Source organism: Rhynchophorus ferrugineus, unplaced genomic scaffold, assembly GCF_030347505.1.
Source record: "Rhynchophorus ferrugineus isolate W39M unplaced genomic scaffold, kcgeb_rfMv2 rfM3, whole genome shotgun sequence".
Taxonomy (NCBI): Eukaryota; Metazoa; Arthropoda; class Insecta; order Coleoptera; family Curculionidae; genus Rhynchophorus; species Rhynchophorus ferrugineus.
The window spans coordinates 54,170,540-54,188,068 of NW_027472582.1; the positions used below are offsets into that span (position 1 = coordinate 54,170,540).

Here is a 17,529-nt window from a genome sequence, read left to right on the forward strand (position 1 = left end):
CATTTAAAGTGAACTAAAGAAAATATACTAAAGTCATTAATTTTTTAAATTAGTATATACTTTTATAAAATTCAATAACAATGTATATATTATTTCAAATGCATTTGAAAGACTCCAATATCTCAAAATATCTCCTTAAAATGTATACAGTTTGCTTACCGTGGCATTCTTCTAGTGCATTTCCTACGAATGGAAACTCGCTTAACTAAAAAGAAAAAAATACGAGAAATAATAGTGAAGAAGGTGGCAAGTGAGAGGGCGAAATCGAGAAAAGGGAAGGAAAAGTTCCATAAGAATTTTTTGCATTTCGGAGGAGTGTTGTATTTTTCCACTTCATTACTCCGTTCTGAAAGGAATTTATGATTAGATTCTTTTTTATTTTTATGGTTTAGATCCTTTCCGGTGATTACCGAACGAGCGAATTTTGCCGTTTTCGCCTTTTTTATGGCACTGACGAGAAACAGAGATATATGAAGAAATAAAGCTATGAGCTCATGTTTATGGAATCACGTGTGAAAAGCATCTTGCTGATATAATATAGGGAATTAATCATCGTTTCTCCTTTTTTGGTCTGACATAAAACTAAATATATGGCATAAGCAACAAAAAAATGTATATTAAAATATATCTATAGCTTCGTAAACATAATAATAGTGTTTTCGCTAATATTTTTCCTTTTCTAATATTCTCGCTACCAATGGGTATTTTTAGTTTTTACGCAGATATACGTAGTAAGTAAAAAAATACACCAGAATTATTAAGTTCAGATTTTGAACCAAATCATCTTTGAAGACAATAATAAGAAAAGCAATTAAACAATAATTTATGTTGTTCAAAGAATGTTGCTCTTTGGTGAATTTTGAGTCATTAACTTGTATTCAACTTTTTTAGCTTCACATATAGAAAGAAATTCACACATAAGAGATTTTTAGAAACATTCTTATAAGTGAAATTAGTTGTCGTGAAAAATCTGTCTCCAAAAAAGCGAAATAAAAAGCTTACTGAAGAACAATGCACAAGCTGAATGCACCAGAGATTGGTTGAACTCTTTATTACCTGTTTCAATGGGTGACACATAGGCTGAGCAGTGTTATTATATGAAGATGCCGGAAATTGCATTTTATAAGCTAGTGTTATGATTTCAATAAAACAGAAACTTTCGTTATTTCATAATAAATCTCCGAATTTTATAAAAATATGGTCACTTCTTTGCCCCTTATAGTATGAAACAAAATTTTGGGAAACTGGGACCGGTGTTGTACCTGACTTACACTGGGGACCTTCCAACTAGTGAGGATATAATAACCCCGACCTACGCTGAAGAAAACTGTCATCCTCTCTGTCCATTCTAACCTAAAAACTTCTTTGCTCCAACTCCAATGTTATCCAAATAAAATTAAGAAAACCAGTGGAGAATAAAGGCAAACCAAATTAAGTCCACTCATGTTACTTACACTCTGAAAAGAGAAACCTATTCATCGGTAAAATTAAATAATGAAAGCATCCCTTTGTTTGGATCGTATATTATCTTGGCAGAAGCATATCTGGGCCAACCCTAAACTTCTTAGTGTAAGCTGATTAACAGGTCGCAACTCCTATTTAAGCAATGAGGGCAAAATTATGGTATACAAATACACAATCAATCCAATCTGGATATACGACATTCAACTATGGGGTATAGTAAACAACATTAACATTGAAACATTTGAGAGGTTTCAGAGCATGGCTCAGTATTCCTCAAAGCATAAGCAACAAGTAGAGATAAGTATCTAGATCTCCTTATGTGAACAAAAAAGCAGGAAATAAGTCAGTAATAAACATAACGTATCAGAGAAGACTTGCGCAATGTAAAAACGAACCGGTATTGGCGAAGAATGGAATAGGACCACAGCAGCCCATCAGGCTCAAGAGATGCAACATCCCCAGTTTCAACAACATATTAACATAGAGAGGTCGGAAATACTAATACAATAAACAAGCAATTTAGAAGATGGACAACAAAGTGGCTTATTGTTCTGAGACAGATTGCCATGGGGCATAATAGAAAAAGAAAAGAGTATGCAAATTGATTTCTTCATATGTTATTTACGAAGTTAGGATATTAATATATCAAACTATATCTATAAAAATGTGTTTCAACACACGTTTAAAATACATGTTGAAATTTAAATAAGTAAACAGGAATTTGTCATATTTATACTTAAAAATATTATGGACATGTTAATTATATGAAATTATGGTCAAGTATATATGTAACGTATTATGTAAAAATTATGAATATTTTATTATTTAATACCATAAAAACTTATTTTTATTTGCATAACATTTGTATTAATATTGTTTTAGTAATAATAACGTGTATAATTTGATATATAAAAAGATTTATTTAATGAACTCTGGTTGAAATTATATTGAAGTTAGTATTAATGTTTTTATGAAATAATAATATCAAATAAATCTTAAATTAAAATAACTAACCTTTTAAGCTCACTACGTTGGTTTTGCTTTTATATTTTTAAATTATTAAAATAAATCTGTCACGTTTCTACTAATGCCACTGAAACTGGCCACTTGTTTTTTTTTTTATTTATAGGTTTGCATTGGATATAAACATACGCTTACGCTAATTAAATAAGAGCGTTTTTGGCACATTATAAAGTCTTAAATAACTCGAAACAAATCAGTCTTGTTAGATTAAAAATAAAACTAAAATAATACATTCACGTTTATCACATTATACAAACTTTGGTCTAAAATGTGTTCTAGCAGGATACTGTGATATGGTGTGTTAGTTTAAACACTTTCTAGTTAATTATACATAGGTTTTAAAAATGGTAGAACCATCGATTAAAAACGTGACGTTCAAGATGTTTCACACGCTAAGATGTTCCTTATGTTTTTGCAAACAGTGGTCAGCCGGAACAGCGAGGTTTAGGTGTCAAGATCATCACTAAAACATTGTTAATAAAGGAACAACTTAAGTGCTGCATTATCTTCGAAACAGTTAAGTTTCCTTTTACGCCCACATGTTTGTACTAATAGTAAAGTGTAATTGAAATAATTTCTTAATTTAACGTGATACTTGACACAGTCTATTGTTTATTTTACATCGATATTCACACTAACTTCTCCTGATAAAAACATGAGTCCGATCTCGACGCTCATCAATCATTCACCTGTTTACATCTGAAAGCAATTAATTGCCCTCCAAACTATCGGTAAAGCAACGATCAGGTTACCGGGCTTCAAGTGGTATCCAGAGGAGATTGTTTCGGTCCAGCTGAATTTCTGATTGTTTACTATTTGATTCGGATCGATTATGGAGAAGTTACGGCTGGTCCTCAGTGATGGAGCAGCGGCCAATCCTATGCCGTCCGTGGTGGAGACGCAAGTCATCTCGGCGCGGGCATTGACGGACATGCTTTTGCCGATTTTCATGCGAAGTTGGATTCGAGTATTCTTAAGAAGATAGGAGTTGCCTTGGTACGGATGCTGGTAGTTTGAATCGGAGTTAAGGACTTTGATGTAATCTAGCGAAACCTGAAACAAATACCATTATCTTATTTTACCAACAGTACATACAGTTTTCAACAGTACATATAATTTTTAGAGCATATATGCGGTGAACATGAAGATTTAATATGGGAGTAGCGTTTTGCGACGTCCAATATCTAGTTCTCAGTCCTATGAACTCATTATATGTTCTAATGGCTATGTAAGAGCCGCGAAGGCATTTGATTGGTTAATTTTATTTCTATGGCGCGTCTGTTGTTATGTTGGGCGTCACTTTTACTGCGTCTTACGCACAAACTATAAAAATATACAAAGGGAACTAAAATGGGCAAAACTATAATCATGTTTAGTGTACCTGAATCACCAGAAGAGCGGAGGTAAAAGAGTGGTAGATTTCTTTTCTTTCTTTCGATTTTGTGACATGTTATAATTGTTACATTTTATTACATTTTATTTTTTAAATGCAAAATCATAGTAAAAGGGTTGTTTTCCATGATATGAAGATATGTTTCAAATAAAATTATTTATTTTGTAAAGGATTTTACTTTAACCTAAAACAGTTTTTAAAGTAAATAATGACAAACCTCAATAAACTTGTTATGATCTCCTAAATGAAGTTTTCGAACGGGGAGATTTATTCTTTGCCTTTCAGATGATTATGGTACCAAATGTAGAATATCATTGCTTAACCACGATGAAACATCCAATTGTTATTATAATAGGAAGTCTCTCATTAAAATATACATCCATAATTAAATTGAAATACAGATATGTGTTTTAGTCACTTATTTTCATAAAATAAAAGCTTTTATTGTTTTAAAAACTTCATATGTCATAACGTTTAACTATTGCATACTACTAAAATATCACAAAAAGCTTAAATATTCTTTCATTTTAATCAAATTCAATAAGAATGCCATTTGTATATTAATGACTTATATTAAATATGAACGTATAAAATATATGTAATTAATTTTTAATTAACGCTAATTCATTCGATTTAATACAATTAGTAATAGTTTTATGTTCAATGGAATTATATTTAAAGGATTTATTAATATATAATACCATCAATTTATTTATGATAACTAGAAATATATGTCATTACAAAATTACTAATTATAATAATTAAACCAGTTAACAAAATGTGATTAAAAATGATGTGATTTTGGAAATACTAAATTCAGAAGCTATTGAACGGGATCTATTTAATAGTCTTTAACATATTTACAAAAAGCTCAGTTGTTTTTCATCAGCAAAAGAATGGAAAAATATATTTCTCGTATGATGTTTCTTTTTATTAAAGAAATCCAGTTTCATAGATGCTTATAACGACTTGATTTAAACTTGAAATATCATTAGTATTAAACTTAAACATACATAAGATTACAAAATGATACATAATGATAGCCTGTGGTCTCCAGTATACATGTTTATAAATTTTAAAGTAAGTGCTCTATGTCTGGGTTAACATTAAGGTGAAACAGGTTGTGATATCTAATTATTACCGAATATCAACAGTAAAAATTTTAACAACAGAAATTAAAATGGAGTAGGAATATATAAGTGTTTTCATAAGTCCCTTTTATATTCGAATAACTATATTGTGATAGCTGGTAGATGATACTTTAAATAGGACTTTGACGGACATATTGAAATATATCCTGTTCTGGATATATATCAACTTAATTAGTGACGAGGATCACAAACAAGAGCCGTTAGGCAGCATTCGATTTTATTCACCGAGTCAGAGTTTCATTTATAATTATTAAATAGTAATAATTTGTCCAGCCCGTCCCTAATTTTGTATACCTTTTTTGGTAGGCTTTTATTTAAAAATTCCATTTCCATCCAAGTAATATTATATTTAAATATATAAAAGAAATTACCAATGTGGAGACCAGTGTAGTATTAATCAGTTGAAGCAATACGAAGCTCAGTTGATTCTTTCATCGCCTAATAACCAGTTTTTCATGAAATTTTAACGTGTGACGTATAATAGTTAGGAATACTAACTTAGATTTAGGAAGGTTAGGAGGTGGCGTCACCTATATATCTGGCCTTACGTATCAGAGACATCTTCTATGGTATGTTATTAAAAAAAAAATCACCACAAGCTAAATTCAAGAAGGAGGACGTTATCTTTTACTAAGACATGTTATATAATGTTTAGCTATATCTTTTGGTTGGTTTCAAAAGTACCTAAAGTAAAGTAAAAGTAAAGTTCAATTAAATTTGTTTAGTTTTCCATCCAATGCATGATATCTAACTATCAAGGAAAATTACTTGATATCCAGAATCTGAGTAGGCAATTCGAAATTATTTTGATTTAAATGAGTTCACTATTAACATATATAAATACAAACAAAAATAATAAATGTATGGTCTAATTTTCACATTTAAAATTATATTGTATATAAAATAAAAATATTGTGACATTGAAAAGCATAATTTTTGCGATAAGGTCTAATGGAAATATTTCTGACTGGGTGGGAAGTCACGCCAAAGTGATGCATTTTAGGTATCTCCATCTTTGAGAAGTGTTTTTTTTTCATATTGCCCTTTAATCCCAACTTTTAGTGTAGCGGTGATAAAAGAACTGCATGTCGATGTATCAATGTTCCAAGGTAGATGTTCTTTGGCCGATATCCTTCAATTTTTAACACTTTATTTTCGCTTTTACCACACCAACATACGTAGAAATCAGATGATAATACTCAAACAGCTTTTATGTTGTAGATCTGTGCTATTATTTATTCCGGTCATTTCAACACTCCGTAAATAGGTCATAGCTGGAGGATGTGCATTTACATGTGTTTCGTTAGAGATGCTGCAAAACCATAGAAAGCAATTGACAATAAATATGATTGATAACCTTTAAGAATTAAATCATACATGTACTAAAAGCATTAATGATTAGATAAATAATATTCTTAACTCAAAAGTTACACTATCCTATCTACAATATAAGAAACTGTATATTTTATCAATTATAATTATGACTTCTGTATTTAAATCTAATAAAAAAATAACGTTTGCGCAAGTTAGCGTAATTAATTTAGCAGGGAAAATATTTTATTTTGCCAACTTGTTAGTGTTGGATTATTCAACTCGTCGAATATAACCGTCAGTGAAGCATCAATATTGACTTTCACATAATAGGAATACATATACAGATTTTCAAATTGAATTTTCGCTAATGGAACTAGGGAGGAATACTATTAAAACTATGAGAATATGCATTTACAAATTATATTTATATTAAGTACTGTTGACGCGATGTAATTAATTCGTTTAAATAACATTTAAAGTCATAATTTCCATATACCTCTTATGTTACATATCATGAAGTGTACGTTACTTCCTCACTATGAACGACACGAATACCAGCATTCAAGGTCAAGGAGATTATATTAAATTATACAATGTGTTTGTAATGTATCTCAAAAGGTATTTCAAATAACAAAATTATGATTTTATTATCCATCAGTAAAGCTTAAGGCTTATTTGGACAACCATATAACTATTCAGTCATTTTTGTTAATAATAAATAAGGCAATTACAAATGCTACTACTATTCTACCCAAAAAAATATGAATTGGAATTATAAGATAAAGCGTGGAAGAAAGAGTCTCAATTCTCATTTTCAAGAAAAATGTCATCAACTGTATAGATTGAGCCAAACTCTACTATGGTTGGTATTCGAAATCTTTGTTGACGGATATTGCTCGCACATCTAAGGTCAAGGTTACATATCTTCATATTGTCTGAAGATGATGTCAGCGCTTCCAAGTAAATAGGTCAATAATACCTGATTCTCTTTTTGTGAAAAAGCAAACAATATAGACAAACTGCAAATACTAGATCTAATAAAATCTTTTCATACTGATTCTTCTTAAACTTAAAATTAGTTTAAATTGAATCATAAAGAGAAGAAAATATTCTTTGGTGGTTGGTGTTATTATTTTTGCTACAAATAGCTTGCTGGAGTCACCTTCATTATTTATTAATATTATCTATTTCTTATTATTATTCCGTTAAAAAAATATAAATGTGTCAACTAGTATGTCGAAGAATAATCGACATCTGATTCATATAATTTTAAGATCATTTTTGGGTGGTATAAGTATTATTATCTATTAAACATTTTACTGCGGTATACAAGATGATTTTTAGGAAGCAAATCAAATCTTTTAGAAATGCTGTTAAATATTTTAATGACTACATTTGCCACGAATCTCTCCTTAACAAGCCAAATAAAATTATATATCATTCAAGTTGTAATTTCCTTTAAAAAAGTGGCGTGAGAGAACGAGTTATATCTCTATTATTTTATATAATAAATTGTATATAAAGTTTTTGTACGTAAAGAAAATAAGCCAAATAAATCAATTTATATGGCCTTGGTGTTTTTTTACCATTATAAGTTCGTTTAGCATACACATTACGGCTGCGAAGAAACATTATATAGCAACAATGTACTCTACCGTACTTTATTTAGGACTTTTTAAAAGATGGTTATAGCAATAGTATTGAGAAGGTATATCTATATTGTATCGATACCACTAACGATTATACAAAACAAGTTGAATTAAATAGCTCCTGGTAGCTAGGATACATTACTCAACAAATATCTCCGAATTTGTCGTATGCGCTATTGAGCTCCATTTATTTTTCAAACAGAATAATTATTATAATGATTGTTATTATATAATTATTATATCATAATTATTTACCTACTTCATTTTATATATAAATTAATTTTTTTAAATAAATATACCCAAATTTGATAAAAGTTTGATTCAATCTTGAAACTAAATACTGAGAAGGATATAAACATTCCGAAATATGTTTTACTCCAGCTTTTCTATCTAAATAAAAACACCACATTTAAATTAATTTACATATTTGAACAATTAAGATGAACTCGAAGATCAAAATACATAAATATTACCATAAACCAGACCAAAATCACGAAATAAACGAAAATGTCACCACCATATTTGAAAGCAGTGACATTGTCCTAAATATCTCCAAATATGATCAACTATGATCCCTACTGCAATTTCTGCTGCTATTCTTGATCCACAAACCCCATTAATGAATTGACTACCTCCAACTTTCGGTTAACATATTGTACATTTATTAGCCTAAAAGGAATGGATAGTAGCACTTATATTACTTTATAAGCTGAAACAAATCTCCATAAACTACACCATTATATTTACAAAATAATAAATTATTTACCTATAATCTTAAATAAAAATGCATTCCTTTTCCTTGTTTGTCATTCATAGTATTCATAGTATCTCCCCCACTTGTTCAATTTCTTGTATCGCAGTTCTTGCATCCTAGCAAAATTTTGTATAAATTCTACTTCTCTGATTTTCTGAATTTCACATTATTCGACTATCATTCTCAACAAATTCCAATTACATCCCACTATAAAAATATACATTAATCATTGATAAAGTATATCATGTTCAAAATAAATGTCTAATTATTACTACAACATTTACTACAATTTTTGCTATTATTCTTAAATGATAAACCTCATCAATGAATTGACTACTTCCAACTCAACAAGAATTATTTTCTTCTCTGTTCTTGTTTTCACTATATTTTGGCATATGTTGATACATATTTGACGTCGTTGAAAGTGATATGCTATAAATTTGGCAGATTCCCAATATAAACAAAATTGATGCTGTCAGGATTTTATAACTTTTAAAAATTTTACCTTACATTCCACAATTATCTTTGTTCTTCCATATTTTAAAATCAATGTATCCTAAACACCCAAGAATAACATAACAATTTAATTGTTATTCCTATAGAATTATTGATACACTATATTATAACACAAAATCTAAATATTCCACATTTATTTGTTGTTTTCATTTTATCAACTATATGGATCGACTCACACAAATGAAGACAATATAGTATATCCTTTTCTATAGTTTATTACATGCAGGATAGTGTGCATCAGCCAAATCTGAGATATGTGTTAAATAACGTATCTTCTGGTAGCTAGTTAGTAATGATGGGAAACCTATTTATTATTTTGTTTCAATGTCTCAATGTTGAGTTGAAATATCTCAATGCCACTTTTATGTTGCAGTGAATAAACAATGCATGCCAAAAGAAAAACCTGATTATATTACTTGAGTGATGCTCATATTTCTGAAGCTGGATCAGCGAAATACCTTGGCATCCGTCGCAACGGTATATTAAATTGGAATCTCTATGTGAGGCAAACAGCAGAATACATCAGACTCACAATTAAAGAATTGCTTTGATTAGTCGGTATCCTAAGATAATCACAATTTGGCCTAAATTAAAGAGATAATTTTATTAGTTAATAATAAAGCTTAATTGGACTTACGAATTGCTATTATCAATTGTAGAATTATTGAATTGAAAGCTGTCAACATAAAATTGTTGGATTAAATCCCGTCGCTTACTGAAAACATAATTCTGTGAATTTCTGCAATATTTCTCCGTAAATTATCAAAGAAGATTACTAGATCACAGAATATAGAAGGATTAAAACCACACGAGCTTCATTAATGTTACTCTTACCTATAGCAAAAACTTAATTAACTTCTTTAATATTGTTGTCCATTACGGAAAACCTTGAAAGATTTTGACTGCAAAAATTTAGGTGGAACCCGACTATCATTTGTTTTTGTTGCCCAATTCATATTTATGGCGTCAATATAGTTTAAAAAGGTATTGAAACATCACTTCGTTCAATTTTTTGTTCAGAAATCTTAGAGTGACGGAATTATTGCTTCAATTATCAGGAAAAGTAAACAACTTACAATTTCTTAATTCTACTAAATTTTGATTAGGTTATGCATAATGTAAGCTAAGAAAGGAATGTAAAATATCCAAGTTAAGGCAACCCCTCAATAACATTATAAAAATGTGACTACAAATACGTATACAAATAAACTACGTACTAAAAATAAATACGACTACAATGTGTTCCAAAAATTAAAATAAATCCTATAACATGGACATTTTTGTTATAAAATTTTATAATAAACACAATGAAGATACATAGTAATAAGTATATTATTCTTTTACAATTAACACGTAACTACAATAACACATTGCAATATTAATTCCTAGACAACTTGCTCATTAGTAGCAAATGCTGAATAACAGCAGGTGTATCTATTATAAAGGAAATATCATCGTCATAAAAGCAGACGTGGAATATATTTCAAACCTCAGACTTGTTAGCAGCTGATTCTCGAAATTGTATAACACAACAAACAATAATGCACCAATAGTTACTCTTGTTCGACCTAAATTTGTATCGCAATAATCAACTTAGAGCTGTTCTAACAGAATCGAAGCGCAATAATGATGAAACTGTGAAAACGTGTGGTTCGCAGTACAAAATTATAGAACAAAAGCAAATTGGTATAAACTCCTTTGGTAGCTCGAAGGGAAACGGCATCCCGTAACATTATTTAGAGAGTTTTAACGGCATTAGGAAGGAAGATTACGACCCCATTAGAAAGTTTATTGGCGAGTTCGATACAGAATTATTTTTGGAACAGTAATTTGAAAAAAGCTTTTAGATGTCATATGTCAGAAAAGTAATTATTTTAATAAATTCCCTTTTTAGCTTTTTTCTATTTTATTCCTTCCTAAACGGAAAATATATTATATTTATATCAACTACTTTACGGTAATATGGCGATTGGTAAGGATTTCTAATGATCTTTTGGTCTTATAAACTATAGACAAGCAAATGGCAAGCCTAGTTCAAAAATTCATTTAAAAAACATTCCAGTGATTATACCTGAATTTTATCATTAAAATGTGTTTTCTTATCGTCTGACCGTTCGATGTAATTTATCTGTAATGTAAATGACACTGTGTACAATATAATTTATGAGGGTAAGGTTAAAAATCCTCGGTTCTTCGGTTCTGCAAAAGTCCTCAGCTTATCAGAAAGTTGGAGTAATATTCAACTGTTATAGTTTCGTACCCCTTCTTCCGGTACTCCCACAGCCGCAACTACCTCGCTTGCCTCCATCGCCTCTTTTTTAACATGATATCAAGCACTTCCAGTTTTGGTACGTTTTGAATAATTAAAAGAACAAGTTGAAACTTTTCATACCAACTGGTAAGGCGGACTTTAGCCTTGTATCCGTTTCAGGATGATGATTGTATAAAATAGTATTTGACTTAGAAAATACTAGTGTTAATCTTAGGTATTTTTCGTTTTTCTGTATTGTGTTGTATCGAATTTAGATGGTTACATTCTATTTTAGATTTAGTAACTTTGTGCCTGACACATTGTTGCTGAAAGAAAAAAACAATTATCTCCATTGGCCAACGTTCCTAAATTTAAGTTATTGTTTTTTTTTCATCAAAGCTATAAAATAGACTTTTATGTTTTCTGAAACCCCTGCGATTTCGGACAAGACATGAAATTTGGTAGGGTTTTTGGAAGAACTTTTATTATTCTTTGTTTCTGTTATAACTAAATTAACTACGGATGCGTAATTTTTAAAATCAAAATCTGGCAATGTTGTATCGCAAGAAACTGACAGGCAATTTTGAATCGGAAGAAAAATTCTTAAATTATTACGATTAAGTTGTTTAATTTTAAGCAGTGTTATTTAATATTTTGTTCGTCTTTCGGTTATTCATGTATTGTTGGAACTATTAAACACCTACTTTTGTAAATAATTGTTTTAAAGTGTTACAAACTTGCCATTTTCGATAAAAATGGATTAGGAATAGTACGATCATGTAATTTTACATTATTTGTACGGATATCAAACTAATGTATCCACTAAATCGGTATATACAGCTGTAAAAGCAAAAACCCCACATATGCGAAAATTTCATCCCAAGTTTCAAGAATAGTGTTTAAAAGCAAAGAACGTTGGAATTTTATATAGAAATTTCGATAAAGAAATTATTATTTTAATAAACCTGATGTGTTTATTGTTTTTGAAATATATATTTTAGGTGAGGAACATGGATAAAATATAAAGGCTATATGAATACTACATACAATATGAAATAATATGAAACTAACTACATAATTTACATAGATGGAACACATAGGACAAATAGAAGAAATTGTGTATTATTGACAGTAAATTTGTAAACACTTTAAAGCATCGAAAAATACTAAGTTGTTTTATGAATATAGTAATAATATAGGTGACTATATGACATTTTATTGTATGAAATTTGCAAGAATTATTTTGATTCTTTACTTTATAGACCTAAAGAAATATTTCATGCATATATTCGATTTAAATATACAAAAATTTAATAATATTTCATGTTTTATTTTATGTCTTTATGTTTATAACATAAAATTAAAGAAAAATTATGTACTTTCAATATTCATATATTCCATTAATATTTAATGCTCTGAAGTTGTTATAGTTCTGAGAATAATCTTAGTTATGGTACTTTGTTATAATGTTTTGCTTTTATTGATTATTAAAACTTGAGAAAAGTTATATTAAATTAAATGCCGTTGAAAAAAGTTAGTGAGTGTTAGTTCTTAAGTTATTCTAATATATTTTAATTTGCAGACATTCGTTATATTTTATATATATATATATATATATATATATATATATATATAATTTTTCAGATAGCCCTGGTATATTATTGTCTTTCTTTTGATATAACTCTTGTACAAGTTAATAATGTAGTTTCATCACAGTATCTACAGCTGAATGAGTTGAATTTTTAGATTATTTGTATATTTTTATATATTGATGGTTTCAAATACTCAATACAAAGATTATAATCAATACAAAATTGAAATCAGGGAAAATAACATTTTGTTTAAGAAACAAATGCATTGAAGCAAGTGCGCCAATAGTAACAGAAGTCCCAGAACGAAATTTAAAAAGTAAAACATCAAATTCATGAATATTAATTTAATTTGAGTTTGGCATAAAGTTATACGTAAAGTTTACATTAGAAAAGTGCGGAAAATTACTGCAATAAGATTTTCAAATGATTTTAAAACTTTTTTAAAAATTCATTTAAAACTGAAATATTGCACCCTAATCAAAGTTATTCCTTCATCTCCTCATCTGAAACCAATTTCCCGAAAGCAAATATTTGCCCGGTACTCCCGATTCTCCAAATGGGGACATAATTCATAAAATTTCCTCTAAAACATACAGGAGTCTATAACGTTATTTTTCTCTTCTCTCGGCTCGAACAAATCTTTCGAGCGCAACGTTACACCCCATTTTTTACCGGCAAAAATCAGAGCAATCACCTAATCGATTCTACATTGAATAAGCCCTTTCTCTGACAATAATTAATGACGTTTCACTTTCAGAGAGGGATATTTGTGATGAGCCCGACGAATACCCCATCTATTAGAAAATGTTCTTACTTTATGAATCTTCCTATATAAATAAGTTTGCATGAAAATATATCGTTCATCTTTTTTTGAATATTGGAAGGAATTTGGTATCTCACCTCGAAAGAATGATGGGTTCAATAACGTAATTATTTAGAAATACGTTACAATTAGCTATTCTTATTCTTAGGTTCTTTTCATGCTAGATGGCTAGAAGTTCGTGGAGAATTTCTGACGACAGAATAATTAAAATTCGACGACATTTTAATGTGATATAAGAATTTTACATGATTTATTAACTAAATTAATTCTAAAATTTGAAATATTTCGTTTTGCTTCGCATGAATTGCCGTCAAAGTGGTAAAACAATAAACTTACAGTCTTATTGCACCTCACCTTTTGATACAATAGGATGTAAAAATGCAGGTTATGTCAAAGGAAAATAGTGATCGCTTCATACGGATTCAAAAAACTTTGCTAAAATCGTTTCGTTGCTGTATAAACTCTCTGTGATTTTTACTGAAATATAAACAGAGATATAAATAGATATTACATGTACAAATAATTTTACTAATTAGAATTAGAGAATAGAAAATATATAGAAAAATTGTTTATTACAAAGGTGTATTAAGATGTTTTCTGTACATTGTATTAATAAAAACTTGCTACGAATCATAACAAAATACCATTTCATTTGAGTTATAACCATTTAATTTTTTTAACCAAAATTATATCTGATAAATACTACTTTTAAGCTACCATATCTCTCAACATTCAGCTTAATTTGGAAATGAGCTCAATCTGATTTCTAGCTTTTCTCAGACCTCAAAAAATTATTTTGTAGAATATTTGTATTAAAATAAGAATTAATTTCCTGCAGGGAGTATACAGATATTATTCATACATTGGAGAATCACTAGATATAACGAAATGAAGTTGACTGAAATAATACTGAAGAATAAAGTTACTCTTACAATTGTAAATCTGCTTCTTTTTCCTTTCTTTTCTTTTCATTTGAAAAATTTCCGTTTCACTTCTACAAACTCATTTTTTTTGATAACATCTTTATTAGATTATAAAATTATAATAACTTAAGCTATAGTTACACTAAAGGTATATACATTATAAAAGTTCGTATGGTTTGGTTCGCTTCAATCTCCTTATATACTGCGCGTTCTCCAGTAGTTGTATTTGCTTCCACGTTAGTCTGATTTAGTAATCCTCTTTCGTGTTTTAAGTGGAAATCTTGAATAAAGTCGCAAATCCATTTGATTTCCAGATAGTCGTGCTGTTCTTCTTCTGTGATAGACATTGGTAATTAATCCAAGAATTTTTTTTAACAGCATTGGATAACGAGTTGATTTGAATTTTTAGTGCATCCCCATATTTGCACCCCATAGCTCAAAATTGGCTCAAATTATGATTTTCTGGTAAATCAATCTCTTTGATTTTAAATCAAGTTGAGAGTATCTTCTGATTGGCCGGTATAGTTGTTTTATTTTTATTATAATGTGTTTTGCTTTTTGTCTAACATGATGTTTTCAATTTAATATACCGTCAAGATGGATGCCAAGGTATTTAGCTGATTCTACCTGAGGAATCGGGAGTCCATTGAGTGACAAACTTATTGAACAACATCTTATTCAATTCTTAAACAGTTGATGCTTCAGCCAACATTGGCTCTATAATATTTTAACTAGTTCCTAATCTTTATTTTTAAGAAATAACCATTACAAAATTTAAGATTGGGGAAAAATAATATCAGATTTTGCTAACAGATATAAAAAAGTACTCTTTTTGCTTCCAAACAGCAAAATATTGTTTCTTTGAATGTCTGCTTGAACAAAATGAAATAAAATGACGCATATATCATTGATTAGCACTTCGACTGCTCAAGGCTCGTGTCTAGGAAACACCGCTGCCAGCCCTTTTTTATCTTCTGTATTTTCCACCTCTTCTATTACTTCAATAAATAACAGTCACATCATCTAAACAAACACTGTTTCATTTCATCTTACCTCCATTCACCGAGCCATAAAATTTACCCTAAAATTCAAAGCAAAAGTATAGTGAAGTTGGAGGAGAGACATATTAATTCATTGAAATTAAAAAGATAATAATACAAAAATGTTAATCCGAATTTCATATTAACAGAAAAAAAGCGATATATGTCCTTGTTCTATAAAATAAGACTGTTTTAGTCGTAATTATGTAGAGAATCTTTTAATAGCATGATTTTGTTTGTCAGTAATTAACCCAACATTAATTTACATCAGTAATGACTAGTTATTAGCAAAATAATTAATTCATTGATTTTACATTACCAGAGCACTAAAAGACTTTTATAACCACCCTAAAAAATAATCTTGTATTGGATTTGCTAATAAACTTTCTAATGGGGTCGTAATTTTCCATCCTACCCCATTAATACGGCCCAAAAGATGTTTTCTTACGAAAGGTCGAATTGGTTTTCATTAGTTTGTTTTTATTCGATGGATTTGTGACTAACGACTAGTTGCAATCAAATATTCTTTCATTAAAATATTGAATTATATAGACGAGAAAGTAAATAATTAATTTTATTATCATGTTATTGTTCTATTATTTTGCGTTCAATATAAAATTGATTTGGTATTAGTAAATTATATCAACTTGTATATATTTCAATACATCTGAAGAAATGTATGAAAGGTATAAATAAAATTCACTTAGGTGATGAAAATGCATGCATCAACCGTATAGCCTAGATCTTGAATTTGTTAATTATGTAAAGCTCATGTTATAGTTTTTTTTTCAGAAAAGTGGCAAAAGTTAATCGAATAAAATGACGCATATATTATTGCTTAGTACTTTGATGATTAACTTTTATCTTTTATTTTTCCAAAACCCATATCACCATAAAATTTACTTTAAATGACTATAAAGATTCAACGTCATCAACTTTACTATTTTACGGTTGTAAAGATGACATTGACATTAAGGTTGATGGTAAGGTGATTAAGGTGATGCTAACGATTCTCTACTCTCAAAAATTAATGTGCTTCAAGCAGATTACTACACATCAACAATCATCAGCAGGAAAATCAACATCTTCTCAGATTTTCGCTCTACATTCAACTATATGCACTAACTCACTTGGATTTAAACGTGTTCCCTTGAAAGTTATTAAACTTCTGGAGGCGTCTTAAGATGACTCCATTAAAAGTGTGCGAGTGCGAATGGCCGGTGCTCGTCAAGGAAATGTCCTCACTCTGGTGCTTTTCAAAATAGTAGTGCATGCAATAATGCAAATATTTTTGAAATATACCCATGGAGTCCAATGTGATGCATAAATAATATGATGCGACATCCTCAGTGATGAAGTTCTTACTACGACTAGCACATTACCACATTTATTAACCCACACACATAACTAAAAATATTCAGTTTACAGTTTAGGTAGATATCAAGCATAACTGAACTGTTGTAGGAAGTTTTGGAGCAAAGGGTGAGTAGTGTATTTCAATCTTCAACATTATTGAAGAAATTGGGGGATATTTTGGTACAAAGATGGGGTACTCCATTTGAAACTATTCAGAAACTCTCCAAATCTATTTCGGGAACTATTGCAGCTATTTTGAAAGCAAATGGTGGCTCAATAC

General features: G+C 29.4%; 1 protein-coding gene across 1 annotated transcript in view; it reads right to left on the bottom strand.

The window, feature by feature from the left end:
• Positions 1-3,107: 3,107 nt before the first annotated feature.
• Positions 3,108-17,529, bottom strand: part of LOC143193474 (uncharacterized) — a 178,892-nt gene continuing 164,470 nt past the window's right edge. The window contains exon 5 of the mRNA XM_076399700.1: positions 3,108-3,540. Coding sequence (XP_076255815.1) covers positions 3,181-3,540 — 360 coding nt within the window. The 3' untranslated portion in view covers positions 3,108-3,180. The remainder of the gene's footprint in view (positions 3,541-17,529) is intronic.